The sequence below is a fragment of the Mustelus asterias genome, chromosome 21, assembly GCF_964213995.1.
Source record: "Mustelus asterias chromosome 21, sMusAst1.hap1.1, whole genome shotgun sequence".
Taxonomy (NCBI): Eukaryota; Metazoa; Chordata; class Chondrichthyes; order Carcharhiniformes; family Triakidae; genus Mustelus; species Mustelus asterias.
In genome coordinates, this window is record NC_135821.1 from 49,526,590 (window position 1) to 49,542,581 (window position 15,992).

Genomic DNA, 15,992 nt, shown 5'->3' on the forward strand with positions numbered 1-15,992 from the left:
GTCTACATGTAACTCCAGAGCCACAGCAATGTGGTTGACACTCGACTGCCCTCTGAAATGGCCTAGCAAGTCACTTTCTTTTTTTTTTCAAACCATAGAATCCCTACAGTGCAGAAGGAGGCCATTTGGCCCATCGAGCCTGCACCGACAACAATCCCACCCCAGGCCCTATCCCCACAAACCCACACATTTACCCCGCTGATCCCTCTAAACTACACAACCTGGGATACTAAGGGGCAACTTAGCATTGTCAATCAACCTAACCAGGACATACTTTGGACTGTGGGAAGAAACTGGAGCACCCGGAGGAAACCCACGCAGACGGAAAATTTGTAAACTCCACACAGACAGTGACCCAAGCCGAGAATCGAACCCAGGTCCCTGGAGCTGTGAGGCAGCAGTGCTAACCACTGTGCCACCGTGCCACCTGAGGGCAGCTAGGGATGAGTAATAAATGCTGGCTAGTCAGTGACGTGCATGTCCCACGAATGAATAAAAAAATGCAAATGTCACACTGGTACAGCAGATGGAGATTTGCGTCATGCTTAAGGTACAACGTTGCAGAGCAGGCAAATTGTACCCTTTACATATCTCATTTGGATAAGCACAAAAATGACCAATTTAAGAAACTGGTCTCCCGATTGCAGGTTTAGCATTTCACAGCTGAAAACCATTGGACTGCTGTCAGAATTTGACATTTTGCTTATTTTCCATGGACTTCATTTATGACAGTATGGTGAAGTGAAATATTTAGTGCACAAGCTGTCATAGAGATGAGTTACTGGCCAAATCCATAATACCTGGACCCTCCACAGAAATGAAACACATGGTTAGAATGCAAAACACGCCAAGTGGAGGTGCCCCCACAATCGGCTGACATCCAGAGCCCTGACGTGCAAAACAATTCCAATTAATCTCAAGATTGAGCAGAAGCAGAGTGAAGGGATGATGCAATGTCTGGCTGAAGGATGGGTTTCATTGGAGACTGTCTGTATCACTGAAAGCAGCACAGCGCTCAGTTTAAAGCAGACAAGGACATTTTGTAATCAGATCAGAATACGTTCGCAGCCTGTGCAACCTCCTAATTTTGGCAGCTGGCGATATAATGAGATTTACATAGAAATGACAGCATTGAAAGAGCCCAGCCACTCCATATTGGTGTTAATCCTCCCTAATCTCATGTATCTGCACTGTTCCCACTTTATTCTCCTTTTCCTTCAGCCACCTTCCTCACCTATTCTTCCATATTGGCCACAACCATTAACTCTGACCGTACCTTGCATTAAGTTGATCTTTCTCTTCATCCTAGCTATGACTACGTTCTGCACTCCCTCGTTTCCTTCTCTATGAACGGTATGCTTTATCTGTATAGCGCGCAAGAAACAATACCTTTTCACTGTATGCTAGTACATGTGACAATAATAAATCAAATCAAATCAAAGTGTATTGTACAGCCTGACAATGCTGTGGAAAAAGGCTTCTCCAGATCCCCGTCTGCCACATTTCAATCTGTGCCCCTGCATTCTTAGAGTCTTAAATTATTGGAAGCCATGAGCGAGACCGGAAATTCCGAGGCCAACGGACATTTCCGTTGTCTGCCCCTGGCTGCCCGTTGTCTGATTCCGCGGCTGCCCGTTGTCTGATTCCGCGGCGGGCTAGGGGATTGAATTCCAGCGCATATTTCTTTCGACTCTGTTACAACTCTTCAAAACCTTAAGCACATAACCTCAGTTCCAGTGAAAGTAGCCACAATTTCCAGCACTTTCTTCATAATTATATTTCCTCATGCCAGGCCGTAGTTTGGAGGGTCTGCACTGTACCCTCTCAAATATCTTGATATCCTTTCAATGTGTGGAGCCGAAGATTGTGCATAATGTGGTCTTATTTATGTTTTGTATCGCATCCTCATGACCACTCAATGTTTATTTTCTTTGTCTCTTGCAATAAAGCCCAACATTCGGTTTGCTTGTTTTTACACACATTGCCTTATCCATTTCAGGTATAGTTTTTAATGTCTTTTGAGCATGAGGTCCACCCCCCGCCCCCCCACACACAACCCCCACAATCCTTCTGCTCCTCCCCGTCATCCAACTTCACCCATAACATCTTATTTATGGATTTTAAGCACCTCACATTCACAATACACCATCTTCAACCATCCCTTACAGTTCTCTTTACTCTTCAGCATCTATTTACTTTGGCTGGAATTCTCCAGCCCCGGCCCCCACCCCCACACTCCCACACTCACAGGTTTTCCCGTGGCGGAGACAACTCGCCCTTGGCTGCCGGTGAGATCGGCCAGTCCCGCTGAAATCTACGGCGCTTTGCATGGCTCGTCCGTCAGGTCACTGGGGACCCACGGCAGGGGTCAACTTCAGGGAACCGGAAGATCCTGCTGGTAGGAAGGGCCGGAAAATCTGGCTCAAGTATCTTCCATTTTAGTAATTTGTGCAAATGTGGTCACCATTTCCAGTGGTCGTATATCTAAACTGTGAATCTCACTATGAACAGTGAGATTCATAGAATCCTTACAATTCAGAAGGAGGCCATTCAACCCATCGAGTTTGCGACAGAGCATCTTACCCAGGCCCACCACCCCCCCCCCCCCCCTCTCACCTTACCCCAGGAATCCCCCTAACCCTCCATCTTGGGCCACTAAGGGGAAATTTAGCATGGCCAATCCAGCTAACCTACACATCTTTGGACTGTGGGAGGAAACCGGAGCACCCGGAGGAAACCCACCCAGACACGGGGAGAACGTGCAAACTCCACACAGACAGTCACTTTGGCTGGAATCAAACCCAGATCTGATGTATGTGTATGAGGCCACTGTGCTCTCCCACTGAAGCGAGTCCTTTTAAATAACGATGAATCTTACCAGTAAATAAGAAGAATTCGGATTGGAGCAGTCTAGAATGTGGCACCAAGCAGCGTTTCAAGAGAAACACTTTGTAGAAATTCTTGCACCGTTGTAAGATAATAGGATTTGTTTTACTGAAGTGTGGCAGACACTCAGGGGAATATTGTTAGAAAGAGTTAAGCTACACGGCTGTTTACCTGTGATGGGCTTGGCACAGGCTGCACATTTCTTGGCGTACAGGTTCCCAAAACACTTGAGGCAGTACGGAGAGTCCTCCCGAGAGGTGAATTGCTGGCCAGCCAGCTGAGTCTTGCACCCATTGCAGACAAAGCATTCTTTGTGATAGGGCTCATCATGATAAGTAACACCTCCTTTGGTCAATGCCTGCACATTCATTCAGAAGAGATCATTAGAACTATCCATGTAGCAGATTCATTTGACACCATCTTTTTATACAGTTTGTAGAGCTTGAGAAAATTCTTCAGGTACAAGAGCAATCTAAAAGACCATTCAACTGGTGGCAATACGAGAAACTGTGAATGGGTTTGTTATTGGCATCTTTATGACATATAACTAGAGTGTTGAAACAGTGCTGGCAGAATGAAGGAATCTCAGGAATTAACATTTACTGAAGAAACACTGATCTATACTAGCTGGTTGTGCAGAGTGGCAAGAGAAAAATATTTGGGAGCTCCTGTCGTTAGCTTTCTAGGTAGTTGATTATTTTGGTGGCAAGATAGTCAGTAGACTATGAGAAAATAATATTTTGTTCCCTGAGCAAAGTTCATTCATCCCAGTACATGAGCCATACACAGGCTCCCCTATTGTGGTGAGCCACAGACAGATTGCCCTATTGTGGGTCACCGTGCTGTGGATCTGACCTGCCTTGGGGCAGAGAACTGAAAGGAAGACGAAACAGGGTGCGATCTTACTGGCTGTTCACCACCGCGCTCCCGGCTGCAGCGAGGTCAGAGGATTTGGTGCCTTACCAATTCTCTGCTCACAGCAGCAGGATGGGAAAACCCCGCCAGCATGAATGGCCGTAACATTCCGGCCACTGTCTCAAGTGATAGATGGGCCAGTAGAGGGCGCAGATTAAGGATAATCGGGAAATGGGGAGAATTTTTTTTTAAAACAGCAAGTTTTGTGGTCTGGAATGGATTGCCTGAAAGGGTGAGAGATACAGATTCAAAAAGTACTCTTCAAAAGCACATTTGATATATACTTGAAAAGGGAGAAAACAAAACATGTTGGCCTAAGGGAAAACAGCAGGGAAGGCAAACTAATTGGACATCTCTTTCAATATGACAGCATAGGCATGATGGGCTGATTGTCCACTTGTGCAGTGTACCTCTCTTACCTTCTGAGAGTTTTTTATAGAAATCTGAGATGTAATGATTTCTGGTGTAAATGCTGGCAGTAACACTTTAGTATTAAGGATGCAAAATAAACAGTCATTTAATTATCTCCTAATTTGGCATTAGTTTCACTGATGAAGGAATAAGGCCCATAATAAGAGATTTGAATCAGTCAATCAAATCATAGAAACTCTACAGTACAGAAAGAGGCCATTCGGCCCAGCGAGTCTGCACCGACCGCAATCCCACCCAGGCCCTTCCCCCATATCCCTACATATTTACCCACTAATCCCTCTAACCTGCACATTTCAGGACACTAAGGGCAATTTTTAGCATGGCCAATCAACTTAACCCACACATCTTTGGACTGTGGGAGGAAACCGGAGCACCCGGAGGAAACCCACACAGACACGAGGAAACCCACACAGACAGTGACCCACGCCGGGAATCGAACCCAGGTCCCTGGAGCTGTGAAGCAGCAGTGCTAACCACTGTGCTACCGTGCCGCCCAACTGCCAGCATTCTCTTGGTTGGCGAGTTAATAATCTGCCCAATTAATGGCATATTCAGCTACACAGTTATACTTCCTTCCCTTGCGTAACAGTGCGAGATCATGACATGTCCTCCAGGGAAGGAAATCTGCCGTCCTTACCCGGTCTGGCCTACATATAACTCCAGAACCATAGCAATGTGGTTGACTCTCAACTGCCCTCTGAAATAGCTGCGAATCAATCAGTTCAAGGGTGACTAGGGATGAGCAGTAAACGCTGGCCAGCCAGCGATGCCCAAGTCCACGAATAAATTTTTTAAAAGTGGCAGAGAATGGGTGTACAGCTGTGTGTCAAAGTTCCTGAGTGAAAGGACATTCAGAGATAAGCAGTGCGCTAGAGTATTCTCAAAACAAGTCTCAGGCATTACCTTCTTGCAACGGAAACACCGAGGGGCAAAGTGGTTCTCGTAGCAAGGCACACAGTAAATCTCATTCTTATCAGGAACAAAGGCCTTTGATCCTATTGGCTGCTCGCAAGTGTGACAAATGAAGCAACCTTCATGCCAGGTGCTGCCGTTGTATTCGAGCTTCCGGGTACCTGAGAGAGACAGAAAAATTAATCCCCATCACACCGAAAAATAACTCATTTAAAATGCGCAGCAATGCAACGCCACTGAGCAAACTGAGTGTTACAGTAGCTGAACCAAGGTGGACTCAATAGCATCATGGAATGAAAGCCTTATCAATGACTCAGTTGGGTGGATTGCTTCTTCAACTCTTCAATATAGTAGCTCCTCAGAGTGGAAACAGTTATCACAAATTTAAGCAAAAATTGCTCTTGATTTTCCTGTCCATTGATATCTACCTCAGCACAAAGGACATGTATGTATCATATAGTTGGGTGGATCAGAATAGCTTGTGGACATCTGCTGCCTGAACAATTAATATTAGGTGCATTGACGTGAACAGGCACCGGAGTGTGGCGACTAGGGGAATTTCACAGTTCATTGGAGTGTTAATGTAAGCCTACTTGTGATACTAATAAATAAACTTTATAATTCTCTCACTAGGTGGCTGACTACAGTAAGAAGTTTAACAACACCAGGTTAAAGTCCAACAGGTTTATTTGGTAGCAAAAGCCACACAAGCTTTCGGAGCCCCAAGCCCCTTCTTCAGGTGAGTGGGAATTCTGTTCACAAACAGGGCATATAAAGACACAAACTCAATATGCCCTGTTTGTGAACAGAATTCCCACTCACCTGAAGAAGGGGCTTGGGGCTCCGAAAGCTCGTGTGGCTTTTGCTACCAAAGTATCCTTTAGCACCATCATTGTGCCTAGCGAGGCACTTGAGTTGCCAATTAATCATCTGTTGCACCTCCACCACTTTGCTACCCTCAGCAGTGGAAGGCCAAGACGGGAATCTCAGCAGCTTTCACTGTGCGGGTTGCTGTTCAGCAGGAAGTGGGGAAGGGGGTTGGGAGTCACCTTTGGGAAGGTCCCCTGTGCCAATCGGAAGCAACATCCCTGCCCCAAGATCAAGTCCCTCTTTAACCTCTTCTGTCAGCCAGCCTCTCAAACTTGTCCCCCCTTCCCCATTAAGACACTTCTTTGACCAAGCTTTTTGTCATGTTTTATAATGATATAGAGGCATCAATCACTAATAAGGGATGTGAACATGTTATGGGTTTATTTATTTAAACTAGGCACATGAGAACATACATATATGGGGAGAAAGATTAAAGACATCAGCAGCAGAGCTGTGTGTGCTGTGTTCTGCTCACAGGCAGAAGTGAAACAGAGTGGATCACATGACATATTCCCTTCTAGTGATGGCATGCTGATATCCCTTAAAGGCATATTACAACACTTCTGGTCATCTGACCTGAAATCTTAGTATTCGATTTGTTCAATTTTTTTCCTGGTGCTTCTGTGAAGCGTCTTACGACATTTAATTATGTTAAAGGCAATATTTTTGATTTGATTTATTATTGTCACATGTATTGGCATACTGTGAAAAGTATTGTTTTTCGCGCTGCTGACAAAGCATACCATTCATAGAGTATATTGGGGAGAAGGAAAGGAGAGAATGCAGAATGTAGTGTTACAGTCATAGCTAGGGTGTAGAGAAAGATCAACTTAATATAAGGTAGGTCCATTCAAAAGTCTGATGGCAGCAGGGAAGAAGCTGTCATTGAATTGACTGGTACGTGACCTCAGACTTTTGTATTTTTTTCCCGACGGAAGAAGGTGGAAGAGAGTATGTCCGGGGTGAGTGGATCACGTTGGCTGCTTTCCCGAACCCGTGGGAAGTATAGGCAGAGTATAATACAAGTTGTTATGCAGTAAAAGATTTGTGTTCCACAACTTGCTATTAACTGATCAGAGTGAGTCAGCCATCCGGATTCCTTGCGAATGAGAATGTGTTCTTGTCTAATACCTCGCTGGCTTCACGTTGCAAAGGAAAATGAAATGTTTCTGATGGTTGGTCATGCTTAACTGGCTGTAACTTAGGGAGATTGTTGGAACGGCCTAAATCACACAGCTGGTGAATGTGTGCAATTCGGCCTGTGGATACATGTAAATGTGCAAATTTAGAACTTGGTATTAAAGGGCTAAAATAACTCAACAGGGAAGAGCAAACAGGTCCACACTTAAAACAATTCCAGGATTTTCCGTCCCTGTTCAGTTAACAGGTCATCTTTCTAATTCTTCCTCCTCCCTTAAAAGCTTAATTATGAGCATTTGATGAATAATTTGCTAAAGTTACACCATCACTTTAGTTGATGGATGAAAAATGGTCTGACAGACTACTCCAGCAGAGGCAGGGAAGGGCAATCAAGCGTTTGACAAATGAGACTAAAGGGCACATACCAGGCATGACGACCTTGTCACAAGCAATACATTTTGAGGAGAATTCACTGCAGTAGCAATCATTGCATAACAGCTCTTCTTCCTGACATGTAAATGGCTCATCTGCCAAAGATCTGTCACACCGATAACACCTGAAGCAATGCTCATGGTAGTGGCGGTCTTCGTAGAACAGCTCCTAAACCGAGAAACAAAAGGAGAAGGAGCGTGATATTTAGCAACAAGTGGAGAGGCAGCTTTTTAGGAAAGCGGCTCAATTACATCAATGATTCAAAGGGTTCAATGTTAACTCTTAAGCGCGGGTAAATCATTCAGCTAAAGAAAGAATTTGCCTCTCCTGTCCTTAGAATAACCCCAAATGCTTCACAGCCAATGAATTGTTCCCCAGTATGGTAAATGTGGCAAACCAGGTGGCTAATTTGTGTACGAGGTGCCACAAGCCATAATCGGATAATTGAGCAATTCCTTGGTTTTGTGGTGCTGGTTGAGTAATGAATCTTAATCAACACATTGGGAGAACAACTCAGGTAGAGAGACTATTATACAAAGTAAAATACTGCGGATACTCGAACTCTGAAAAGAGAAACAGAAAATTCTGGATGAACTCAGCAGGTCTGGCAGCATCTGTGGAGAGAGAGAGAAATAAAGTTTACGGATGGAATTTACGGCACAACCAATCACGTGTTTTTGCAGCGGCAGGAGCCGCTCAGCATTGGCCAGCAGCAGGATCACCTGGTCCAGCCATTGTTAACGGGGTTTCCCGTTGAATACACCCCTTTTACCAATGTGAAATCCGTTTTGGGGTGCGCCGTCCATGGAAGTGGAAGACACCGCTGGCGTGAACGACCGAGAAGTTCCAGCCAACGTTTTGAGTTCGTAAGAGCGGCACAGTGGTTAGCACTGCTAGCTCAAAGCGCCAGGGACCAGGTTCAATTCCGGCCTCCTGTCTGTGTGAAGTTTGCATGTTCTCCCTGTGCCTGTGTAGGTTTCCCCCAGGTGCTCCAGTTTCCTCCCACGCTCCAAAGATGTGTGGGTAGGTTGATTGGGGGCCATGCTAAATTGTCCCTTAGTGTCAGGGTAAACTATCAGGGTAAATGCATGGAGTTATGGGGATAGGGTGGGATTGTCGGTGCAGGCTCGATGGGACGAGTGGCCTCCTTCTGCACTGTAGGGATTCTGTGATTCTGTTATATGATACTAAACGCTAACTCTGTTTCTCTCTTCACAGCTGCTCTCAGACCTGCTGAGTTTATCCAGCACTTTCTGTTCTTATTTCAGAGACTATAATCTGTCCGTGGTTGCTATCAGACAGCAAACAAAATGTAAACCTATTAACAGCCATGTTAAGTTCATGTCCATCAAGAGCACATCATGGATTGCTGTCCATTCAATTTGTGCTCCAATTTTCTCACTGCATCTCCTTAAAGGTGATGACACATTGGAATGTGGTTCTATTTGGTACCTGAACTCAAATGGTTACATACATTGCATGCCTCAGCTGGAATGGGACTTTGTACTTAAACCTTGGCAAAGATCAATTCATTCAACATAGATGGAATATTGAGCCTGGAAAATTCCTGGCTGTGCCTCAGTTCCATGCAGAGCGGAAAATTTACCAGTGACATGACTGGGGAAGTTCCTGCTGGATTCCGTAACCTGGCAGTCCTGTCTCAGTGACCCCATCCACTGGGCACTCACATCAAAGCTGATCTCAAGTGTTACGTGACAACATGCCAAAACACATTCGCAATAACCTACCGGCAAACATCAAAAAGCTCCATGCTTGATTTTGAAAGGCAGTGCACACCAGAACATTCCCTTGTATCTTTCTCAAAAACATCTGTGCAGTTCCATTGAAATTCACTGCAGCATAAGAGCTTAGGAATCTAGATCATTTCCTGGGCTGATTGCCCTTTCACCCTCCCAAAGTTTGTACCAGGCAGCGAAGCTGACTAAAGGCCGTTCCTCTCATCATGTTCAGCGGCCATTCATTAGAAAGGTTGAAAATAGAACTATTCTTTCCCAAGAAGATGTTCAATACAATGCAAGTACATTCAGATTTACCTTGCTGTGACGGATCATGGTTCCAATAGAATGCAGTTGTAATAAAAGCTTTGACAAAGGGTCATCAGGACCCAAAATGTCAGCTCTTTTCTCTCCTTACAGATGGCTCTCTCTTTGTAAAAAGTCCAGGCTGAGGAGACAGATCAGCAGCTGCTCCCTTGTTTTGTTAATTGTAAAGGGGTGCCACAAAGATAGGTATGAGATTCCACAAGGATGAAGGTTGAGCTTTCTCCTGTAATTACTATTGGACATTTCCAGAACTAAGAGAGAACCATCAAAACTCATTGTATCTGTGGAGATGCTAATAGCCACCATTTATCTCCTAAGGTGAACAATGGATTTTGACCAGAGGCAGAGAAACTGAATGTTCACCATAAACTGATACCTCAATGGGAAACACCACATGACCTAGCTCCTCTGGCCTTTGGAAAGTTTTAATATTACATTCCTGGACCCCCAAGGCAGTCTACTCTTAAACTTCCAGCCTGTCAACTCAAAAGCTAAGTTCCAGGCTGACATAAAGAGGCCTGCCACAAGTCTAAACCTCCTTGATGCCTAGGTCCCAGGTTCTGCCATCAGCTGTAGAGTGAACAAAGTCTCTTGACACCAAACTCATCTTGCTGCGCCATCACCAACTTGGAATTCGGCAACTCCTGCTTTCAGATTTTGGAACCACCTGAACTTTAACTCCTACATGAAGAAACCATCAGTGTACACAATATTTTGGACTCTAACATTCACGTGAATTAATATCTGTATCTTTGGGGCATTTTTGTTTAAAGTTGTTCCTAGTTCATAGAATCCAACAGTGCAGAAGGAGGCCATTCGGCCCATCGAGTCTGCACTGACCACAATCACACCCAGGCCCTATCCCTGTAACCCCATGCATTTTACCCTAGCTAGTCCCCCTAACACTAAGGGGCAATTTAGCATGGCCAATCCACCTAACCCGCACATCTTTGGACTGTGGGAGCAAACTGGAGCACCCAGAAGAAACCCACACAGACACGGGGAGAATGTGCAAACTCCGCACAGACAGTGACCCAAACCGGGAATCGAACCCGGATCTCTGGCGCTGTGAGGCAGCAGTGCTAACCATTGTGCCACCGTGCTGTCCCAATTGTTCTATCTTCTTCTTACGAGCTTGTATGTGTGTTTGTGTGTAGTTGTGTGATGACCATTCCCCAGGTTTGAATGTATGAATAAACAATACTTCCAATTTCACCCAAAAAAGAGAGGTTGATGTGATTCACATTAAATTTGACGAATTCGCAAACAAAGGATTTGGGGAAACACACCATAGCCTATTTCAAAAAACTAAAACATGTCTGCTTACAGACAGATGGTGAGAAAAATAAAGTTCAGTTTGCTTTCCTCTGTCTGTAACAGTAAACAGATGTAATCATTGGCTTTAGAAGCCAAAGAACCATTGGAAACTTGCTCAGATTATAGAATAGTTACAGCACAGAAGGAAGTGGTTCAGCCTGTTAATCCCCTGTATAAGCAATTTAGTTCCAAATGGCCAAACTTTATACCACAATTTTTAAACAACAACCACACATGGTCAAGGACAAGTGACTTTTATAAGTTGAAGTTTCTATCCAAAATCACCCAAGTCAGTTTTACAATTCATTGTTAAAAATACACCATGCTGTGCATGACTCAAAGTTTAGTAAAATGTTTTAACAATCTACCAGCTTTGTAGTGGCAAGAAAAAGGAGTTGGTTGCAGTTCTAAATACAATAAAGCAAGTTAAGTTTCAATGGGGCAAACAACTTTCTTATTTTACTTCATGTTTGGGCCAGAGGTGAGCTGAGGATGTAATTTTCCTGCACAGCCTCATCCGTGTTGCAATCATTTTCAAGACTCAATCATGTTCCTAAGCTCAAAATCAGCATCTTACAGGAGAGCTTATCCTGACTGGGACACAACTTTAGAGGCAAGCACTTTGTGTTTCACAAGTTTTCCAACATTCATGCTTGGAATGGTGGCATTGCTGGCAAAGTTGTCATTTATTGTCCATCTCTGACAGTAGATTTCATAATGTGGAGATGCCGGCGTTGGACTGGGGTAAACACAGTAAGAAGTCTAACAACACCAGGTTAAAGTCCAACAGGTTTATTTGGTAGCAAAAGCCACTAGCTTTCGGAACAGGCTGTTCCTTCGTCAAGTGGGTGGGAGTTCTGATCACAAACAGGGCACAAAGACACAAACTCAATTTACATGAATAATGATTGGAATGTGAGTCTTTACAGCTAATCAAGTCTTAAAGGTACAGACAATGTGAGTGGAGGGAGCATTAAGCACAGGTTAAAGAGATGTGTATTGTCTCCAGACAGGACAGCTAGTGAGATTTTGCACATCCAGGCAAGTTGTGGGGGTTACAGATAGTGTGACATGAACCCAAGATCCCGGTTGAGGCCGTCCTCATGTGTGCGGAGTAGATTTCATAAGACATGCAGTGGCGTTGTGGTATTGTCACTGGACCAGTAATCCAGCGACCCAGAGCAAGATCTGGGGACCCCGGTTCAAACCCCGCCATGGCAGATTGAATTTGAATTTGATTAAAATCTGGAATTAAAAGCCTTAATTGAAAGTTTAATAAGGATTTAGATGAGCACTCGAAATGCTATAGCATACAAGGCTACGGACCAAGTGCTGGAAAATGGGGTTAGAATAGATAGGTGCTTGATGGTTGGCATGGACACGATAGGCCTCTTTCCATGCTGTAAAACTCTATAATGATGATCATGAATCGATTGTTAGAAACCCATCTGCTTCACTAATGTCCTTTAGGAAAGGGAATCTGCCACCCTTACCTGGTTTGACCTACATGTGACTCCAGATCCACAGCAATCTGGTTGACTTTTAAATTCACTGTGAAATGGAGGGCAGTTAGGGATGGGCAATAAATGCTGGCCCAGCCAGTGACGCCAACATCCCATTAAAAAAAAAATTAAACCCTGTACTGTACAAAGCAGGAAGCTTCTATGTTCAATGTCTGGCCACTGGGAAGGAAAAACGTCCATTGCAAGGAAAGGGAAAAGAAAGCACATTCTTAGTCCATTGATCGAATATTCCTATACGCTTGCCTGTGGTCAAATTACCTGATTCCTTTCATATCGAGGATGTCTCATGGAAGAATGGCATGACTGGGGCATGACTGCCACCAATGGGTCAATGAATTAGCCCCACAGGGAGAGCAGAGAGAATGGGGTACATGGGTGGGAATCACATTTGAGAACTTTCCTTTGAAACACAAGAGTGAAATACTGGCTTGGAAACTTCCAAATAAAGAAAGGTCTCCTCGTGTTGACTTTGCTTATTTCCCACAGATTTCACGCAGTGGAAACCAATACGTTGACAGCATGGCACAGTGATAAAACACTGCTGACGACCTCGCTGAAGTAATTAATGATCTCAGTCAGGTAAGAAGAAAATAGTCACTTTCAGGCTTGTTTTCACTGCACAGATCAACTGATAAAGGAGCAAATTGACTCGAGTAACTCAGTAATGGAGGAATGCTCGCTACATTAAATACAAGCAGTCTTCGAAGTCTTGACTTTTGCTTTAAAATAAATACTCTTAAAAGGTTGCCTGGCACCAAACCAAGAAAATGAAATACTCCTCAAGGGAGACAAGGAAAATGAGCCGCACTCCCGAAATCCTCTCATGAAACAAATAAAGTTGCTAAATGTTTGGGAAAGCATTCAAAGAGCAACATTTGAAGAGAAGAAACTGAACATACAGACAGGCACGGCCAATGTAAACACAAAACCATTTGTTTATTGGAAGCTCAGAGCAGGACTTGTGTTAATATAACAAATATGTAAATCTCAAAATGATTAACTACCTGACTGTGTAAAACTAGGATCAAGGCACACAAAACAGTACTCTGTGCTGTGCTAGTGTTCTTACAGAATGCAGCTCTGGGAAAGTCAATAACACGTATTTGCAGTGCTCTGGACTTGCTCATTTTCTACAGGAACCAACTTCCTACTCAAGGAAATCATCCATTAATTTTTGAGGAAATGCAATAAAAGCATATTAAAAGCTATTGATTTTGGAAAGTTGCAAGAACAAAGAACCACATGATTTTCACATAGGAGTTACAATGCTAAGACAGGACATTCAGCAAAATGAGCCTGTGTTAGGATTTACTGTCCATGTGAGACAGTCCTTGCACTGCCATTTTGAATGCATTCTAAGCTGTTCAGGAAGATGAGACCCATCAAAGACAGTGAACATTGGATCGGAGAAGCTAGAGGTTGGGCGCAGCCTTGGGCCTGCATAGGTCCCAACTTGGAGGACTGAGGCCCAGCTTGTCACGAAACCTTGGGCCTCATCAACATTTCACATGAGGCCCATCCACTGGAAACTCTTTTGTTTGAACAGCACGAATAACAGGTTGCTTCCCTCACCAGCACTGGCCTGAAGGTCAAGGTCTATGAGGAGGATTTGGAGTGGGGCGATAGTAACAACCTTGGAGTCAAGGGAGCATTTTGAAAGCGTTTGTAAAATTCGGCTTTAGTTGGCAGCCAATAAAATGTTGTGAGTGGGCAAACCTCTACAGTCTCATCTTCGAAAGCAATGTCACAATGATGTGAGGTGGGAGCGAGTTATAGATGCACTTGCTCTCCCTCAACACTGAATGTTTTCTCAGAGCCATAGTGTAGTGTGAACCAAATGGAAATAGGTTCTTTCCTGAATGATTGCCCCTTCATTTGCCCTCATGCTGTCAGATTCCCAGCCCTCCGGCATCACACAGTCACGAAGGATTATTTCCTAAACAACCTAAGAGGCACAAAAGAGACAAATGGCTCTTGCTACTTTCTAGAAACTAGAGCAATGATGGACAACTTAGGCTAGTGAGTGGGCTGCATGAGAGGCCCTCCTTCATCCCAGTGGGCTACAAGATTGAAATCTGGCCTGTTCACTAACTATGACCCCATGAACATGATTAAATACATGGAATTCACCCCGAATATTTCATAACAGGTTATAGAAAATGCTTAATCATTTATATGTAATAGAATAGATCTGTCATCAACTTCAAATAGTAAAAACAAAAGAAATATTGAAACTTTGGACACAGAGCACAGCTCTCCCAGTCAATGTTGTGAGCAATCAGCACCTTCACTTCACTCATGCTTCACATACATAACACTTCAGTCACACCGATAGGAAAAAAACCCAATGCGGATGGAAATCAATAGAATGTGGCAGTGCTGTGTGTGGTCAAAGGTCAACAAAATGCCACACGGGCCACACTCAGACCCCAGATGGGCCACAGGTTGCCCACCTCTGGACTAGAGGCTGATGAGAAGCCTGACTCAGTAAGTTTGGAGAAAAGCCAATTGGACAGGAGGTAAGTGAAAAGCCAAGTTATGAGGCATGGAAATAGTGCACAGATTTGGCTCCACATTCACGAGAAATTTCAGAAAACCATTGAACTGGCACATTAACAACTGTAATGAGAAGGACGTGCACATTGTCCAGTAACATTACCCGATTCTGTTTCTGGAGCAGGGGGAGAGTCTTAAACTCAAGATAGATTGAAGAATGAAGTACGCATTTCCTCTATATCTGTGGCTAATAGAATCCTACAGTGTAGAAGCAGGCCATTCGGCCCAACGAGTCTGCACTGATCACAATCCCACCCAGGCCCTATTCCCGTAACCCCACATATTTTACCCTGCTAGTCCCCCTGACACTAGGGTCAATTTAGCGTGGCTAACCAACCTAACCTAACCCGCACATCTTTGGACTGTGGGAGGAAACCGGAGCACCTGGAGGAAACTCACGCAGATATGGGGAGAATGTGCAAACGCCACACAGTGACCTGAGGCCGGTGTTTTAACTAAGTGCACAATGCTTTTCATATCACAGTAATACAGTTGGATGAGGGTTAATAACAAAATTAAGTAATACATTCTAAGTATGTTCAAGTCACTGTATTTACCCTAGCTTCATGTCCAATCAGCTCTTTGCACTCGTCACATGTGTTTGCAAACAGCGAGTCATAACATGGGATGCAGTAGGGGCTGTCTTCAGATAGAATGTACTTCCTTCCGTACAGGGATTCTTTGCAGTGGTCGCAATCAAAACGTTCACTCATGTTAAACGGTCAGCTATCACTGTGAAGAGAAATGAGGGAAAGCCTTTAGTCAAGCATTAATTGACAAGCACAATGATAGGCATTTGCTTATTTTGAGTGAATGTATTTTAGTGTAGAACATGCTGCTTTGTTGCAATTGTTAAGACATATAGAAGAATTAACGCTCCCCCCCTCCAACCCGGTGACTTGGAAATTCTGAGGGAAGCTTTGGATCATTGGTCCACTCGCCTCCC

The 15,992-nt window shown here is 44.2% G+C and overlaps 1 protein-coding gene across 5 annotated transcripts in view; it reads right to left on the reverse strand.

Moving 5' to 3' along the window:
- The window catches only part of fhl3a (four and a half LIM domains 3a), a 160,573-nt gene that overhangs the window by 9,734 nt on the left and 134,847 nt on the right, over positions 1 to 15,992 (reverse strand). For all 5 annotated transcript variants that reach the window (XM_078237817.1, XM_078237813.1, XM_078237814.1 and 2 more), the window contains 4 exons: positions 15,604 to 15,778; positions 7,581 to 7,755; positions 5,137 to 5,306; positions 3,058 to 3,244 (listed from right to left, as the gene is read on the reverse strand). In XM_078237817.1, coding sequence (XP_078093943.1) covers positions 3,058 to 3,244; positions 5,137 to 5,306; positions 7,581 to 7,755; positions 15,604 to 15,759 — 688 coding nt within the window. In that variant the 5' untranslated portion in view covers positions 15,760 to 15,778. The remainder of the gene's footprint in view (positions 1 to 3,057; positions 3,245 to 5,136; positions 5,307 to 7,580; positions 7,756 to 15,603; positions 15,779 to 15,992) is intronic.